At 45.5% G+C, this 17,233-nt stretch overlaps 1 protein-coding gene across 1 annotated transcript; it reads left to right on the forward strand.

Moving 5' to 3' along the window:
* The first annotated feature begins 183 nt into the window (after positions 1-183).
* On the forward strand, positions 184-15,968 carry hecw2b (HECT, C2 and WW domain containing E3 ubiquitin protein ligase 2b). Its single transcript, XM_079581426.1, has 30 exons — positions 184-1,062; positions 2,937-3,044; positions 4,118-4,212; positions 5,970-6,045; positions 6,134-6,303; positions 6,388-6,530; positions 6,877-6,977; positions 7,188-8,026; positions 8,138-8,276; positions 8,359-8,490; positions 9,579-9,680; positions 10,101-10,251; positions 10,330-10,436; positions 10,517-10,641; positions 11,000-11,185; positions 11,322-11,474; positions 11,616-11,718; positions 11,807-11,903; positions 12,238-12,321; positions 12,409-12,518; positions 12,615-12,735; positions 12,807-12,920; positions 12,999-13,151; positions 13,215-13,313; positions 13,385-13,514; positions 13,587-13,733; positions 13,812-13,926; positions 14,030-14,115; positions 14,186-14,298; positions 14,488-15,968. Exons 1-30 carry the CDS (start codon positions 684-686, stop codon positions 14,597-14,599), a joined length of 4,590 nt encoding a protein of 1,529 aa, XP_079437552.1. The 5' UTR covers positions 184-683; the 3' UTR covers positions 14,600-15,968.
* Positions 15,969-17,233: the final 1,265 nt, after the last annotated feature.

The following is a 17,233-nucleotide window of genomic DNA, read 5'->3' on the forward strand; positions in this document are numbered from 1 at the left end:
TATATTATACCTTAGCCTTCATCTTGGTTCCCTAAACACTTCCTGATCACTCTATTTCCTGTCTCTTTCAGGTCATCCCTCCATTCTCCTCATGGGACACTAGGCCTCCCCTCGTATGACCCTCTTTCGCCCGGACACGGAAGCACACGTCCCAGCCTCCCTGTCTCCTTGGATAGTTGATGGATAGTTTTTTCCCCCACTGTGCTCCTACAAAGAGTGTGAGGAAATGTTCTGGAGGAGAATCGCCGGCTGATGGCTGATCAAAGGGAGGGAAGAAGCCTGGTCTAGGGGGAAGTGCCTTTGAAGACGACGTGTTGAAGGTGCCTTGGATGGTGCACTCGCTCGCTCCCAACATTTCACTCATTCACCTCCATTTGCCTGTCGTATTGTCCTCTCTGTAGCACGGCTTTGGCGCTGCGTTAATCATTATTTTGTCTCCCTCCCTCCCTCCTTCCCTCCTTCCTTCTTTTCTTCATTTCTCACCCTCTCTCTCTCTCCTGACCTCCACCATTCGTCCCTCCCTGGCCACGGCGGTCCTCCCCCCTCGCCCCCGCCCTCAGCCCACCTCCTCCGCCCCGTCCTCCCCACATCACCACCACCACCACCACCATCATCATCACCCTCACCACCATCACCACCCCCACCCCATCCGATTCTCCCCTCCCCCGCACGCAGCCTTCGCCATGGCCACCGCCGCCACGTCGTCCTCTTCCTCCACCAACGGGAGCGCCCGGGAGCACCTGCTGGCCGTGCGCCGCAGGACGCCCCACTCAAGGCCCTACACCATCGGGCCGGAGAACCTGCGCGGACTGTCCTCGCCGGGCTCCTCCACGTCCTCCACGCCGCCGTCCTCGCCCCTGCCCGTCGACATGCCCCAGGACAGCACGGCGGTGGTGGGGCTGCAGCGGGCCAACAGCGACACGGACCTGGTGACGTCCGAAAGCCGCTCCTCGCTCACGGCGTCCACGTACCAGCTCACTATGGGGCAGGGGCATCTGGTCATCTCCTGGGACATCAAGGAGGAGGTGGACGCCACCGACTGGATCGGCCTCTACCACATCGGTGAGCCGCTAGCGAAGGATGTAGCAGCTAACGCTTACGCCGTAGTTAGCTGTGCTTGTTTCTTCTTCTACTGCTGAAGTGCTCTGATCTGTGGTTCTTGGATTATATTGCATCACAGAGGAAACAGAAAAAAAGACCAAATATTTTTAAAGCACATAATCCATCATCTGACCCGTTCTGAGCAGTTCTGTGTTCAAAGTATGTTCTTCCAGGCGTCATAGTTTGCTAAAAGTGAAAGCTTGTGTTCACTGTTCAATAATGTGTGGTTTGCTGAGGTGCCCAAAATAATATTTTTAAGCCTCAGTGATGTTTGATATGCCCACTTCTAACTTCTACCTACACACAGCTGCACTGAACAACGGCTGAGGGGTTTGGTTCAGCACAATGCTTTCCCAAATGTTGTGGATTCAAGGCCTGCCTCAGACAATTCGCTGAATGTCTCTCCCCAGTCTTTACCCCATTGACTGGTGGATAGTTATTCTATTCAATAAAGCTCATGGGCCTAAAAAGTAAAATGTCTATCAAACAGAAGTGTTATTCACACCTCAATCTGATCCTTCACACGCCTCATGCGCCTTTCGAATTCTCTAAACAACTTCCACCAGTCACTGCTATAATGTCCTGTACAGAAATGTCTTAAACCGAGGTAGTTCCATCTGTGTTCACATCCCTTTCCAAAAGTCTGTCTCCAATGTTACAAATCTCCATAAGATAATCATAGAGGAGGCTGCATGTTACTGCTCTCCTCAAGGTGAGGCCATCAACCGCAGCTACATTAAGCTCTAATGGACTGTGCCAGTGAGAGGAGGCAGCTTCTTATTGTGGTGAGAAGTCAACCTGACTCAGCACAAACAGCATTTTGGAGCAGTGCGCTTAGATGTCAGTGTCTTAGTTGATGGATGGATGTACAGTGCATCTTTTTGTCTCGTGTAAACTTGGTGGCACATCCAGGTTAATAGTCCCCTGTGGGAGATCTGCTGTGTGCTAAATGCTCTGGCGCCCCCTCTGTAGGTGTGAAAATCAGCTTTTACTGTAGCACAAATGCCCAGATACTCTGACCTACAGTGGAGAGGAGTAACAGTGACCACAGACGGACAGTTCCTGGGCTGGAGAAAGTGAAACATGACCCCATCTCTTCCTCTCACTCTCACTGCTGCTGCTCCGCCTCGTATTGACCCAGGCAGGGGGAGTTTCTAGGGCTTTACTCCCCAGGGGCGAGCTCTGCTTCCAGCCTGGCTGTCGGCCAGAGTCCATGAGGCAGTGAGCTCCATAACCTCCCTGTCCTGCAGATGTGTTCCAGTTACAGACTGTATTTGTGATCGCTGATGATGGGCGCGTTATCAGAACAGACAGGTCTGTGCCGAGGTGTGAGCTGCAAAGGCTTTAAGTTTATGAATGGTGACCTGTGTGACAGAGGCCAGGGCTGGACGCTCCAGTGTGATGGCCGTCGCATTGATCCATGAGGACAGGGCCGTTTGTCTTGCTTTACACAGGACACACATTAATGTTTGATGAGCCCAGACACCAGAGGGACAGTGCTTTATGACCTCAGGCTGAGGGTCTCCCAGAGCAGCCTCACCAGGTGTTCTCTGCACGTGTGTCGGCAACAAAACTACTATTGATCTGCTCTGTCCTTTATTCGCTATATCCAATTATACGCTCATTTGTACCAATCAATTTAAGCTTGTTTATGTTAATATGTAGCTACAATAGCCATTTTAGAGTCCTTCCTTAGAAATGTGATTTTAGAACCTAATTTCATTTAAAAGAAACAGCAATGAAGGCGACTCAGAGCACACAACAATGTTGCTGTTGTCTGGTTTACTACATTAAGTCAAATCCATTGTCGTTTACGGAATTGTTTAACTTTGCAGATGAGACGTGCGTTGCAAACGAGTGGGACTCGAAGAACCGCGGGGTGAATGGCACGCAGAGGGGGCAGATCGTGTGGAGGCTGGAGCCGGGACCCTACTTCATGGAGGGTGAGTGACCGCCTCTGCCTGCGCTGTGTTAATTGTGCACATGCATTTTTAATGTGGGGGATAAAAATAAGATGGAGAAGGAGAGGGGCTTAACCCATTTCTATGCGCTCACAAAACCCTAAATAGACTCGGTGGACTGCCCTACTGTCCTATCTTCAGTTTTCTGAAAATTCCCAGCACCAAGGTTTGACAAATTATGTAAAGTAGCTAAATAAATATGCGCTAAGTGGAGCTTTGAGTGGAGCACAAGGGTTTGTGAAGCAGCATTTCGCATCAGAGGCTCAGTTTTCATTTTAAGTTGGAGGATCCAGCGTGTCATGATAGATTGAAGGTAATTAGCATGAAAATAATAAGATAATAATGTACGTATATAACTGCTATGTTATTGGACAGTAGCCTATGTGCTTAATAGGCTAATGCTTTTTATCTCTAAGTTGTTGTTGTTGTTTTAACCTAAGTCTCATGCCCACTATTTGAAATACCCAACCAAATAAGAAATACATACAAGCTGATATAGAAAGAACGAAGTAAAAATAATATCACAAATACAATAAAATTCAGTGCTTAATCAGTACTAAATAACTCATGCCCCTAGAGGCCATAAGAGGCAATGCAAGTGTTGTAGCATGTTGTGTTTTTTCACTCATTAATTGTCCGTGAGAGTAAATACTACGCTGACAGAAAAGGCAAAGGGAGGGGGGGGATATTGTACATCCGATAACACAATGGAGATTGTTTTTTTCACTCAAACTTGGCTGTAAATACTGTTTAAGTGGTGCTAGCCCGCAATTAGCATTGCTCATTAGCCTGTTAGCTTCCATTAGTGTGTATTGGAGGCTCCTACCCACTTGTATTACCCCCATAGGGACGACGAAAAGGATTTATTAAAGTAAATAAGCTACGTTGTACTGCTTTAAATTTCACTTCTAGGTTAGAAAATCTATTAAATGGGAACACATTCCAATTTAATTATCTGGGATATTTACGGGATTAAGAGCAGCCTGTATGTCATCCCCCTTCTGTACATTTCACCGAATAGAATTGCCGATTAAATGTGTATGATGTGCCCACAGCGGAGACCAAGATCTGCTTTAAGTACTACCATGGAGTCAGCGGAGCGTTGAGAGCCACCACGCCTTGTATCACCGTCAAGAACCCGGGGGTAACGGTAAGTGTCCTCGGTCATTTCCTTTGTTTCAGTCACAAGTACAGTCTACAGAAAATACATGAATATTCATAAATCACCCTTTAAATAAATGATCAAGCTGTACATTTAGTGCACACTTAAATGACTTCCAAGTATGTTCAAATTAAGACACAGAGTCCACTTATCTCCCTCGCTTCTCCATGTGGGTCTTTGTTTCCCTGCTCTGTGTGTGTGTTCGTGTGTGTGTGTGTGTGTGTGTGTGTGTGTGTGTGTGTGTGTGCGATTTGATATGAAACTGCCACATCCCTAATCCTGCCATCTGATTGGTTTCCAGCGGCCAGTGATCAGATTATCAAGCGTAGATCCTCCCTCCGTATCCTCCTGCCTAAATAAACACTTACCGAATCCTACTTGGGCACCAGTTTTCGAAAAGCAAAGCCATATTTTTTCCACAGTTTAGAAGATTTTTATTTTTTTTTATTTATGTCCACAATTTTTTTGACCAGATGCATGCGAAGAGTGGGGATTATAGTGAGCGGACTGTCTTTGTTTTGGTGTGGGAACAGTCTAGAGCAGGGATGCAGCACCAGGATGTCATTGGACTGTTGGCGACAGAAAGTAAGAGCAACAATTGTGGAGATGTCGGATTGTTTCAAACTTCAGCAAAGACACATTTTGTAACTAGGGCTGTGCTGTTAATTACATTTGAAGTCAAATTCTGAATCTTTGGCAGATTGTAAGTGAATTTGAATCGACAAGTCAGAAACGGCGCATTGTTTTGAGTGGAGTCTGGAAGAATGGAAACTATTTTTATGTTAAGTGTGCTTTTTTTTTTGTCTTCAAAGCAAAGCAAAAGGAGCTAGTTAAGTTTAAATTCTCATTGCGGTCATTTTGTGGCTTTCCTAACACATTCTGAACATCCCACTTCTTCTCGAGGATTTTATTGGAGGAGTTTATAGCGGCACAGCAGTGTTTACAACATCTGCGCTACTCTCTTTTTTTTGTTTCATACTTTCAATCAAAAATCAAGATCAATCAATATGAGGGGACAACATGTATTCTTTTTTTCACACCTGAACCGAGCATGTTTTCTCCAGTTCGGCTTTACCCAAATCTAAAAGCCTCATTTGAAAGCTAAGACCTACAAAAGGGATCGTCTCATTTTTTAAGCGTTTTTGTCATGTTTTCGTCCCTTGTTTTGTTGCTTTTTGTTCTTGTTTTAGTTGTTTTTTGTTGCATTTTCATTTTTGTCGTCTTTACGCCATGTTTTTGGTACTTTTCCGTCACGTTTTTGTTGCGTTTTCTTCCTCGTTTTCGTCGCTATTTTGATGCTTTTTAAAGGCACACTGTGTAACATTTTGGACTATGGAAAACATGCTTCCAATGACCAACTCGACACAGAAAATGCTATTCCTGCAGTGGGTGATCAAAGAAGGGATTTAGATGAGTACCTCGCTTATTAAAATCTCAAATCCTGCTGACTTTAGTTGATATCACCATGGAGACGAGCTGGAGACGTACCCAATTACAGTCGTGTCTTAGGAGAACTGAGCCGCTCGCATCAAAAGCTCATGTTTGTTTGTATATTTATGAGATATTTTTCAATGATGAAAGTATCTGTCATGAAATAAATGCTTGTATTCCGATTTCCTTAATGTGTAAATGGGTTAAATACCACACAGTGTGGCTTTAAGCTTTTAGACATGGGTCAGGTGGGGGTTAATGAGGCAAATCCTGCAGTGTTGTAACCTCTCTCTTGTTTTTTGTTTTGTTTTCAGGTGAGCAGTGAAGGACAAGCAGAGGACCAATCTGGGACTGAGCACTGTCGGAAACTTGTCAGCTTCACTTTAGCGGGTAAGAGCGGTTTTCTTTGGAACAAAAAAAAAGCATTCTGATAATATACATCATGGGAACATTGTCGATGTGTACTTCCCTAATTCAGACATCGCCGCGGTCGGCTTGAAAAAGGGCATGTTCTTCAATCCGGACCCTTACCTGAAGATGTCCATCCATCCCGGGAAAAGGAGCGGCCTGCCCAAGTTCACCCACCACGGGCAGGAGAGGCGGTCGTCCATCATCGCCAACACCATCAACCCTGTGTGGCACGGAGAGGTCCGCCACCCCCCCTCCGAAAGAAAAATCAACATCACGTCATCATCTCACAGTGCTTTCAATCAATGTGTTTTGTTTTTGTAGAAGTACACCTTTGTGGCTCTGATGACTGATGTGCTGGAAATCGAAGTCAAGGATAAGTTTTCTAAAAGTCGTCCCATTATCAAGCGGTTCCTGGGGCAACTCATTATCCCTGTTCAGAGGCTTCTAGATGTACAAACAACAGAGTATGTATTAAGTTGAATAGATTTTCCTGTTTTTTTTAATGTCGATGTTAATGCAGTATAAAGCAGAAACAGTTCAAAGAGGTCAACAACTGTCTGAACCCACCACTGTATCTGACCTTTTTAAATGCATTGACTCACTCTACATAGAATGGTCAATATCAGACGATCAATATGGCCAATCTGCTCATTGTTTCTACGATGGTTGACGATCGATGTACAACGCAGGGCAGCGGATAGCACAGTCTGAGTTCATCTTACAAGCAAACATGTTCTAGCTCGTTGTAAGAATGGTGTCCAGCGATATTGAAGAGGATTTTGTTGAGTGAAGTTGTATTGTGTTTTCCAGTGATCGTCCGCTGACTTACAGCCTGTGCCGGCGCCTGCCCACGGACCATGTCAGTGGGCAGCTGCACTTCAGAGTGTCCATCACATCCACTGGGCAAGAAGGTAGGAATATTTTGAATCTATGATAAGATGGTAATATGTGGAAAAGGAGATTTTTTGCTTGGCTTTTGCCACTGAAAAGGAGCAGGGACATGGTTTAGGTAGTTCGTGTCGTACGTGCATTACAAATCTTTATCTAGAATTTGTCAGTGTCTTAGCAAACATTCAATCTAAAACATGTGTCAAAAACAGTCCCCTCGGTTGTGTTTCCAGAAGCCTCTCCTGATGCCGTGGGAGCCATGATGGATGCGTCGGTGAATGGAGACCCGGGCAGCCCCTCAGACGACGAAGACCTGCCCCACGCCTCCTCCTCCTCCCGGGTCACCTGCAGAGCGTCCCCCACCGGCTCCGAGGAGGGCTCCCTGCTGGTCAACGGGGCCTGTTTCTACGACGACGTGTGGGCGGAGCCGGGTCACACGCGAGATGGCGATGTGCTCCTCGGGGCGGTTGGGGGGCACACGCATCGGCAAGTGTCTCTCAATGACTACCTGGACGCGCTGGAGTCCCAGAGAAGCCCCGCGGATCGGGCGATGGCGGGACCTTCTCCCAAACTGAGATCGAGCTTTCCCACGGACACGAGGTTGAACGCCATGTTGCACATAGACTCCGATGAGGACGAGGAGACGGCAGCGCCGCCCAGAGAGCCAAACCAAGCGAGTGCTTCCCCACAGGAGAATGGGGTTCCAAAAGGGGAGGCAAGTGCAGTGTCCCAGGATGTTACGGACACAGGCGCTTCATCAGGTGGTCAGCCCGAAACCGAGACGGAGACAACCAGTGACCAAAACGAGGCTCCAACAGTAGAAGAGGCTGTAGCCACATTGACTAACACCACCGCTGCTTCTGCTGCTGAAAGTTCTCCATCAGGGGGTGGAGAGGCAGAGGGAGAAACTGTATCCACTTCACCCCAGCCTGAAGGTGCAGAGGGCGGGGCTACAGGCGGCACGGAAATCTCAGGGTTAGAGTGTACCTGTCCCAACCAAAGCAGGGCCAATGCAAACCAGGAAGTACTGTGCAGCAGCGTTCTGACGTGTGGCCCGCTGTCTCCTATAGAGGTCGGAAACTATAAACTTCACCAAACCTTTTTTATCTTGTCTTGTAGAATTAAATAAGACTTAAGGTATTGTCACTTGATGAGACAAATATACTCTGTCATGCCATTGCAGGAGGTGGACACGGGTAAAGAAATCGCCCCGAAAGCCGAGGAGGAGGGAGTGGAGTCTTCGAGCAGTGAGGCCAATGGTCCCGTGGAAACGGCAGCGGCCCGCAGCACCGCGGCCGACCAGGCCTGTGCCGCCGACTCTGGTGTGTGTTGATTAAAAGGCTGTTTCATTTAGACTGAGTCAGAGCCGCCCGGCCCAGTGACCGTAACATGCACCTGTTATAGGAGCCAGCGCTAGCGGCAGCAGCACGGGACAGGAGGAGCAGGAGGGGGGCGAGGAGGCAGGGGGGGTGTGGAGGAGACGGCGCTCCCTACAGGCCGCTGGGGGGGTGACCCAAAACCAAGCCTCAGATACAGGTTAAACTCAAAATTCTTTTGTCTTTCTGCATATGCTTAAGATACAATAGGTTGCAATGGTTTATATTGAAGGTATACAGTGGGTAATGTTTAGATCGAAGTTTATCCCAGTTTATTGTTGCTATATTTGCAAATACTGATCCTGAAACAAAAGCTGGAGTAAAGTTCAACATCTCCTCTGTTCATGGGCTTTATTATTATGGATTTGCACTATGGCTATTTCTTCCAAAAACAGTGAATCATTAGTTAAAGAGGGGGTATTATGCTTTTTTCAATCACATAGCACCAGTCTATAGCGCACTACAATGATGACCAAACCTTCTGTTGGTCTGTAAATGCAGTAATTAGAATAACTGGCTTGTATAAAATTGCTCTCTCAAAATGGCTGTAGTGAATGTCTTGAAATAGGCCTCTGTCTCTTTAAGAACCTCTGAGCCTTTCCGACACGCCCCCTCCACACGCTGTCTGTGGCATCAGTGGGGAGGGGGTTCTGCCGAGGAGCAGTGGTTGGTTACTCGGCTGGTGACGAAAGCTCGGAGGCGTCTCCAGGAGGTGGGGGCGTTCCTAGGAGGACTCAGGCAAACCTATCCCTAAAATGGCCGCCATCAGAGGTTTTACAGATTACTCAAAAATACGTGAATGTGCCAAGGCAACACTTCAGGCACGTTTTTAATGAGGGAATTACATAATAACATGATGTAAAGCTTGAAAAATGTGATTTCGCATAATACCCCCCCCCTTTAAGTTATTGTATGTTTTGCATATGTGTAAGCCTCAAGTGATACTTAAGAGTTCACGACTGGGCCCGTCCCGTGACCAGTTTAAGGGATTGACCGATGAGGGATTTTGAAAGACCTCAGCTTTTTTAGAACAAGAGCTCAGCCGCTGCCAAAAGCTGCTGGATTACAGAGCGAACAGTTGTTATTGTTTAACCTCGTGGCCTTTTACAGATAAAAAAAATGTCTAAGAGCCGTCAGGTGGTGCGTCGCCCGGAGACATGCTGCCAAACGAAAACCTTTTGCGTTTGATCCAGATTGCAATGTATTTTTTCCCTCTTCTTTGTCATATGTTCGCATGTGTGTTGGTAGGTGGCGCGGCGCAGGTCAATGGGCACCCGTCTGTTCGCTCCCTGCCATCTGTGCGACATGACATCAGCAGATACCAGCGAGTGGATGAGCCGCTGCCGCCAAGTGAGTGGTGTGGCGTGTTATTGTGGGCCTACATATTACATTCTATGCATTAGACTAGGGTTACTTCTTATTTTTACTTTTGTATTTCGCCCCACCTCTTCTTGTCTCATCCAAATTGCAGTAAAACTATTTGAACTACGCTCAAGCGATTACCAAGAAGCAGACACAGTGAGCATATGACAGCACAACTAACTGCATATATTTTGCATTGAGAACTGTCCAGTTTTCCCAGAAGCCGCCACGAAATCTTCTAGACACTTGGACTCACTTTTTGCCAGGCTGCTTGTACTTTCATTTTAACACGCTGTTAACACGTCCCCCTCGCCGCGGGCCAACAGACGGATAAGATCTCTGCTAGATTAGCTGTTCATCCATCCTAATGTTTGTTTTTTTCTTTCTTTCCTCTCTTCCATTCTGCAGACTGGGAGGCTCGCATCGACAGTCACGGGCGCATCTTCTACGTGGACCATGTGAACAGGACCACCACGTGGCAGCGCCCCACAGCGCCCCCCGCCTCTCAGACCCTGCAGAGGTCCAACTCCATACAGCAAATGGAGCAGCTCAATCGCAGGTGGATACATGTTTTGCTCTAAGAGGGCCGCGCTGGTTTATCTGCGGTTAACGTTAAGGGTCTGAACTGCGTCTCCAGGTATCAGAGCATCCGTCGGACGATTACCAACGACAACCGGCCCGAGGAGCCACCGCCAGCCAGTGAGCTCCTGCCAGATGAGACGGACATGCAGCCTTCAACGGGAGGTCATTCTCACAACACTGCATTTTTAACCTCACTTATTGTTGCTCTTAAACCTGATCAGTCCTGTGTGGTCTTGCTGCAGATTTGCGGCGGGACAACAGCCTGGCCCAGTCCAGCACACGCTCCCGCCTCAACCTCCTGCTGCAGTCGCCCAGCGCCAAGTTCCTCACCAGCCCCGACTTCTTCACTGTGCTGCATTCCAACCTTGTACGCGCGCTCTCTTTTTGCCTGTGGTGTCACTTTTCTCAGCTTTCTTCTTACAGTTCACTTTGTCCCTTTGCTATAAGTGTTAATATATTATTCGGTTTAAAACAATAGCAAAACCAAAGGCGTAAAGTTACATATAGACATTACACAAAAGGTATTGTCGTGTTCTTCTGTCCTGTGTTTGTATTTCACTATCCCTGAATCAGACCACGAATACTTATTAAAAGAAAAAATCTGAAGCCACCGTAAACATTCAAATCAACTTTCCAAATGGTGTCACTGGTGCTTGTTTTGTCAACTCTTTCCCTATCTCTCTCTCTCTCTGTTTCCTGCCTGCCCCCCCTGCCGTGCCCCTCAGAGTGCCTACCGTATGTTCAGCACCAACACGTGTCTGAAGCATATGATCAGTAAAGTCCGCCGCGACACGCACCACTTCGAGCGCTACCAGCACAACAGGGACCTGGTGGCGTTCCTCAACATGTTCGCCAACAAACAGCTCGAGCTGCCCAGAGGCTGGGAGATGAAGCAGGACCACACCGGCAAGGTACAGGACACGTCAGGAATCGGATGAATCTATTAGGTAGAAAATTGCAGTAGTTTATGTCGTAAGTCTTGTGATCGTGGCGTTTAAACAAAACACTTCAACAACACAATACTGATGTCTGATGCTTTGTTTTCAGGCTTTCTTTGTGGATCATAATTGCCGGGCCACCACTTTCATTGACCCTCGGCTGCCCCTCCAAAGCTCGCGACCCCCCAGTGTGCTGGCTCACCGGCACCACCTCACACGCCAGCGTAGCCACAGCGCGGGGGAGGTCAGCCCACGAAGACTGGTAAGACACTTGTAGATGTTTATATTAGTAATATTACCTCAAAGTATGGCTGCTTTATATGTGGAAAAAGCATATTCTTGTATTCAAACATGCTGAAAAGATTGCAACATAGACTACATGACTCACATCCCTTCTCTTTAGGCTGGTGATGACCCGCGTCACCCCGGGCCCCCTGTCCTCCCGCGCCCATCAAACACCTTCACCTCATCCAGCAGAGCTCAGTGTCAGGACGTAGTGCCAGTCGGTCAGTAAACACCACCCATTCTCCGTCGATAAAGACTTAATAAACATTATCTAACCTCGTGTAACCCTTTTTTTCCCCCCTCTCCTAGCTTACAATGACAAGATTGTAGCGTTTCTACGGCAACCCAACATCTTCGAGATCTTGCAGGAGAGACAGCCTGACCTCAGCCGCAACCATTCACTCAGGTTCGCTGCACACATTCACGCAATCGACTCGAGTGTGGGCAAAGATCACTGGACGCACAAAAGAGTAGTGCTGCGGGGTCCTGTTGTGAAAACCAGTAGTGACCTGGCGGCTAACGGTGTTGAACCACAGCTCTTTTCTCTACTTTTTTTTTAAATGGTTTTGTCGCTAACGTTAGACTGTGGAAAATGTTTGCTCGCTCCCCCTAAAGTGGAGGATTTCTATGGTAATGTCAAGCACCTCGACCACCGTTTGATCCCAAACCCTATAGGGTGCCGCGGACTCGATGTTGCCGCGTGTGATTGATAACGGTTATTGCGGTTGCTGTGACGACAGGGACAAGGTGCAGCTGATCCGCACAGATGGGGTGTCGGGACTGGCCAGGCTGTCAGGAGATGCCGACCTTGTCATGCTTCTGAGGTGAGATCATGCTTCCTCTTTCCTACGCGCTCGCATCCTGCCTCCCACACCTCCATCCTGTTTGCTGACGCCACTTTATGACCGCAGCCTGTTTGAAGACGAAGTGATGTCCTATGTGCCTCCACACGCCTTACTGCACCCCAGCTACTGCCAGTCGCCGCGCGGGTCACCGGTCTCCTCGCCGCAGAACTCCCCTGGTAACCATTTCCCGGCTCTTTAACATCTAGAAGTGTTAACAATTCAGTCAGAGTAATGATAAAACATTTCTATTGTTTTTAATACTTCTCCTGAAGGTACCCAAAGAGCCAATGCTAGAGCTCCAGCCCCATACAAGAGAGACTTTGAGGCCAAATTACGCAACTTCTACCGGAAACTAGAAACTAAAGGCTACGGCCAGGGACCAGGGAAGCTAAAGTATGTCCCCTACTGAAAGAGTGGTCATGCATCTCAAGTAGTTTCTAAGTCTGTCTATTTTTTTCCTATAGACTGATCATTCGGCGAGATCATCTGCTGGAAGACGCCTTCAACCAGATCATGTGCTACTCGCGAAAAGACCTCCAGCGCAGCAAGCTTTACGTCAGCTTTGTAGGAGAAGAGGGGTAAAGGACATGTTGGAAACCAGTGATTTTAATTGTGAGAAAGGGCGAAAAAGTGAGTGAAATTGTGTGGTTTTGCAGGTTGGACTACAGTGGACCTTCCAGAGAGTTCTTCTTCCTGGTTTCTCGGGAGCTGTTCAACCCTTACTACGGTCTCTTCGAATACTCTGCCAACGACACCTACACAGTCCAGATCAGCCCCATGTCCGCATTTGTTGACAATCACCACGAATGGTGAGCTCAGTGTGTGTAGAGATCCTCATAGATAGACAACTGATGTGATTTTATCCTTTGCAGGTTCAGATTCAGCGGCCGTATTCTCGGTTTGGCTTTGATTCACCAGTACCTCCTTGATGCCTTCTTCACTAGACCGTTCTATAAAGGCCTGCTGCGCATGTATGTCATTTTCATCTGTAAAACAAACCATTGAACCTGTGTGGATGACTTACCTGTATGCCCTCCCTTAGTTCATGCGAGCTGAGTGACTTGGAGTACCTTGATGAAGAGTTCCACCAGTCTCTGCAGTGGATGAAGGACAACGACATAGAAGACATGTTGGATCTCACCTTCACAGTCAACGAAGAGGTCTTTGGGCAGGTCTGTTCAAAAACTCTTTGGTTTCTTCTTCTTGCAGCACAGTATTTACGGTATTTTTCTTTGTTTTTGCAGATCACGGAAAGGGAGCTAAAGCCCGGAGGAGCCAACATCCCGGTGACGGAGAAGAACAAGAAAGAGTACATCGAGCGCATGGTGAAGTGGAGGATAGAGAGGGGCGTGGTGCAGCAAACAGAAAGCCTGGTCCGGGGCTTTTGTGAGGTACTTTTCGTCTCCACAATAAAAGAAACATCACTGATTTAGCTCATGTTATAAGTAAAATGTTGTGTTATATTTGAGGTGGTGGATGCCAGGCTGGTGTCTGTGTTTGATGCCAGAGAACTTGAGCTTGTGATCGCTGGCACAGCTGAGATTGACCTTTCGGACTGGAGGAACAACACGGAGTACAGAGGAGGTAGGAGTACAGAAAATGATCACTGAATACAATCATTATTACAACTTTAGGATAATGAATTATATTTTTAATGACTGGTTACAAGTGTGATTTTCTTCCCTAGGTTACCATGACCACCACATAGTGATCAGGTGGTTCTGGGCGGCAGTAGAGAGGTTCAACAATGAGCAGAGACTACGGCTGCTACAGGTTTGTTTTGTTGAGTTTATTTTACGCTCCTCCTATGTTTTGCACTTTGTAACAATGTGTTTTTTAACAGTTTGTGACGGGGACCTCCAGCATCCCCTACGAGGGCTTTGCGGCTCTACGAGGCAGCAACGGGCCCAGGAGATTCTGTGTGGAGAAGTGGGGCAAAGTCACGTCACTGCCCAGGTAAGTGCTCCAGAAATACAATGTTTTTTGTTGCGTAGTGGTTGGAGACTGTGACCCCCTACCCAGAAGGTTGATGGTTTGAATGCTGATACTGCTACTGCTTAATATGCTTTTCTTTATTGATCTAGAGCTTCCTACAATATCTATCATATTTTTCCAACTGTATTATAATATCTTGATTTCCTTTAGGGCTCACACTTGCTTCAACCGACTGGACCTGCCCCCTTACCCATCCTTTTCCATGCTTTATGAGAAGATGCTGACCGCTGTAGAAGAAACCAGCACTTTTGGTCTAGAATGAAGCTTCTCTTTGTGCAAAGAAGGACTTCACATGTTGGCTCTGGACTCACTTATAGACTCAAATTATATTCTTGTGTTAATTTATTATGGATACATTACACCAGTCTTTGCTCCGAAGCAGGACTATGGACCTGCTACACCAATGGGACCACAATCTTTTTTTTTTTTTTTTTTAATCTCTGGAAGGAACTTATTTATCTGGACATATTGGTAAAAAAAAGAAGAAGAAGCAATCACTGCCTTCGTTGCTTTTTGGCTACAGAACTTTCAAGACTGACCTGAGAGGCTGTTTTGGACCTCGGCTTCAGTGGCGCTTTAGTTGTTTTACAGCATCTCCTAGTGGCCTGTGGTGGTAACTGCATTTCCTATTCGCTTTGGAGTCTTTGGCGTACCATTGATGGAAACTTTTCAACTTTCTGGAGTTTTGCAGTGAGCGACGAATTTTGGAGTCAAAATGTAACCTTTGGTATTGTGGTGAATGAATTTTCATCTAAAAAACAAACAAACAAAACTACATAAAGAGCTTTTCTAAACACGTGGACACTCATTTGATTGTAACAAAAGACAAGATTGTGCGAAAGTGAACGTTTTTCATCCAAATTGGACAAGGAAATGATTGTGTCTGTTATTTGGTGAATATGGTGTACTAACAGCTTTGGACATTTCAATATCGAGTACTATAATGAATGACACAGGTGTTTCTTAAGTTATTGATCCATATTTATCAGATCTTTTTCAGATTATATGTAAAGTTTCTAATCACCCACAAAAGCTGCTAATTCTCTCCTTGTTATTACAGTCTATTCTTTGCAAATTCTACCATAAACCTATATAAATCTAAAGCTACACTAAGTTATCATATCCTTTATCTATGTTGAACATTGATTATTGAAGTCTATTATATGGATTACTTAAATGCATTTTTAAAATATATTGTATTGGGAGATTTTGAATACGTCACTATTTGAAATCGCTTTATTATACTCAATACTTTCTTATTTATTACCACAAAACTATTCTTTCACATCAAATACATTTACTGTAACATGTCTTTTGTTTTTATTATGAATCTCTGTTACCCTGCACCAAGAATGTCACCTCAGATGTAAAAAATTCACAATAACCGACCACGTTTACTCATTTACAATTTTCTAAAGCCTCAAATCAATGGGTTGAATCACCGGTTATTATGCAGATATAGTTACGATTTAAGTTTTAAAGATTATGACTGATTTAAATGTGAAGAAAAGTATTGCACTGCCCTTTTTGTCCAACCAGAATGTACTAAAGTTAATAGACTATGTTGCCACCATCAGTAAACTTCCTCACAATGTTTGTTTGGGCATCACCTTCAGTAAAATATCACCGCTGGAAAATGATCATGTTGTGGCCTCTTTGTGAGACTTGCAAATTATTGAAGCACAATTTTGCAGTTTGCGTTTCCACCGCTAGGGGCAGACCGCAAACCATTAACACGCGCCGCACCTGCAACTGATGAGACGGCCGAGATTTATGGACCAAACGTGTCACTTTTAAAACTTTTTTTCTTTCAAATTTTTGTTTATTATTTTAAATGATTAAGTTAAATGATTTTAACTCTCACGGAAGACTTTGGTGAGTATGATTAGAACAAGTTCATTACCGGAGCTAGTGTTGACTTTTGCTCAGTTAGCTTTACGTACGTTACCGTGGATGTTTTATAATAACGTTACTCTCTGTACGCCTAGAAGAACAACAATAACAAAGCTTTGTATGCTTTATTATAAAATGTGTAAAAATAAAATAAGAGATGGAGCAAGTAATACTACACAGCAGACAAACAAAAATATTATTTAAAGCGGTATTTTTTTTTTAGCAGCAAATATAAAAATAACAAAAGTTTCAGGACACTGAAAAGGAAACATTCTTCAGGTAAATTATAATTGTTGCAAAAACAAAACAGAAAACAGTATATTCATCATGCAACTAAAACTGAGGGGGCAAACATTTGAAAAAGGCCCCCTTTTGCATCCAAAGGGTCCTGATGTCAAATCGCTAAGCATTATGGGATTAGCAGCAGTTGTAAACTAATGGAGATTTTAAAAGTTCAAATACTGGAGTTATTGTTCATATTAAAACACTTGGACAGTGTTGTAGATGTATTTGCCAGCAGTAACTCAGCAGCTAATGGAGTTGTTCTACAGATTTTTATTCTCCACTTTTTATTCTGTTTTTAGCTAATGTTAGTCAATGGCAATGTATGCTAACATTTTTCCCGAACTCATCCCAGAGCAGGCTACAGTGATAGTGTTTCAGTTTCACAAATACCTTTCACTTGCTAGATATTTTTTCAGTTACTTACATTTACAAACCACTTTGAGCTTTGTTTCATTCGGATGATTTACTAAAACAGTTGTTTTTTAGCTGACGCCGACAGTAAAGTAGCAGATTTGTTTTGCTCTGGGGGGGTACGCTTACGTAAAGTCTCATCTTCCTCCTTCAAACACTGTTTCAGTGGTGTTTCAACTCTATGGACAAAAAGTGCACAAAGTGACAACAAAGCAGCAAATGAAAGAAATGATTTGTTAATAAAAAGAACCACACTTACCCTTGCATAACGTCCTTATACTTGTTTGTAAAATCTTCAGCATCAGCT

This window comes from Gobius niger (genome assembly GCF_951799975.1).
Source record: "Gobius niger genome assembly, chromosome: 23".
Taxonomy (NCBI): domain Eukaryota; kingdom Metazoa; phylum Chordata; class Actinopteri; order Gobiiformes; family Gobiidae; genus Gobius; species Gobius niger.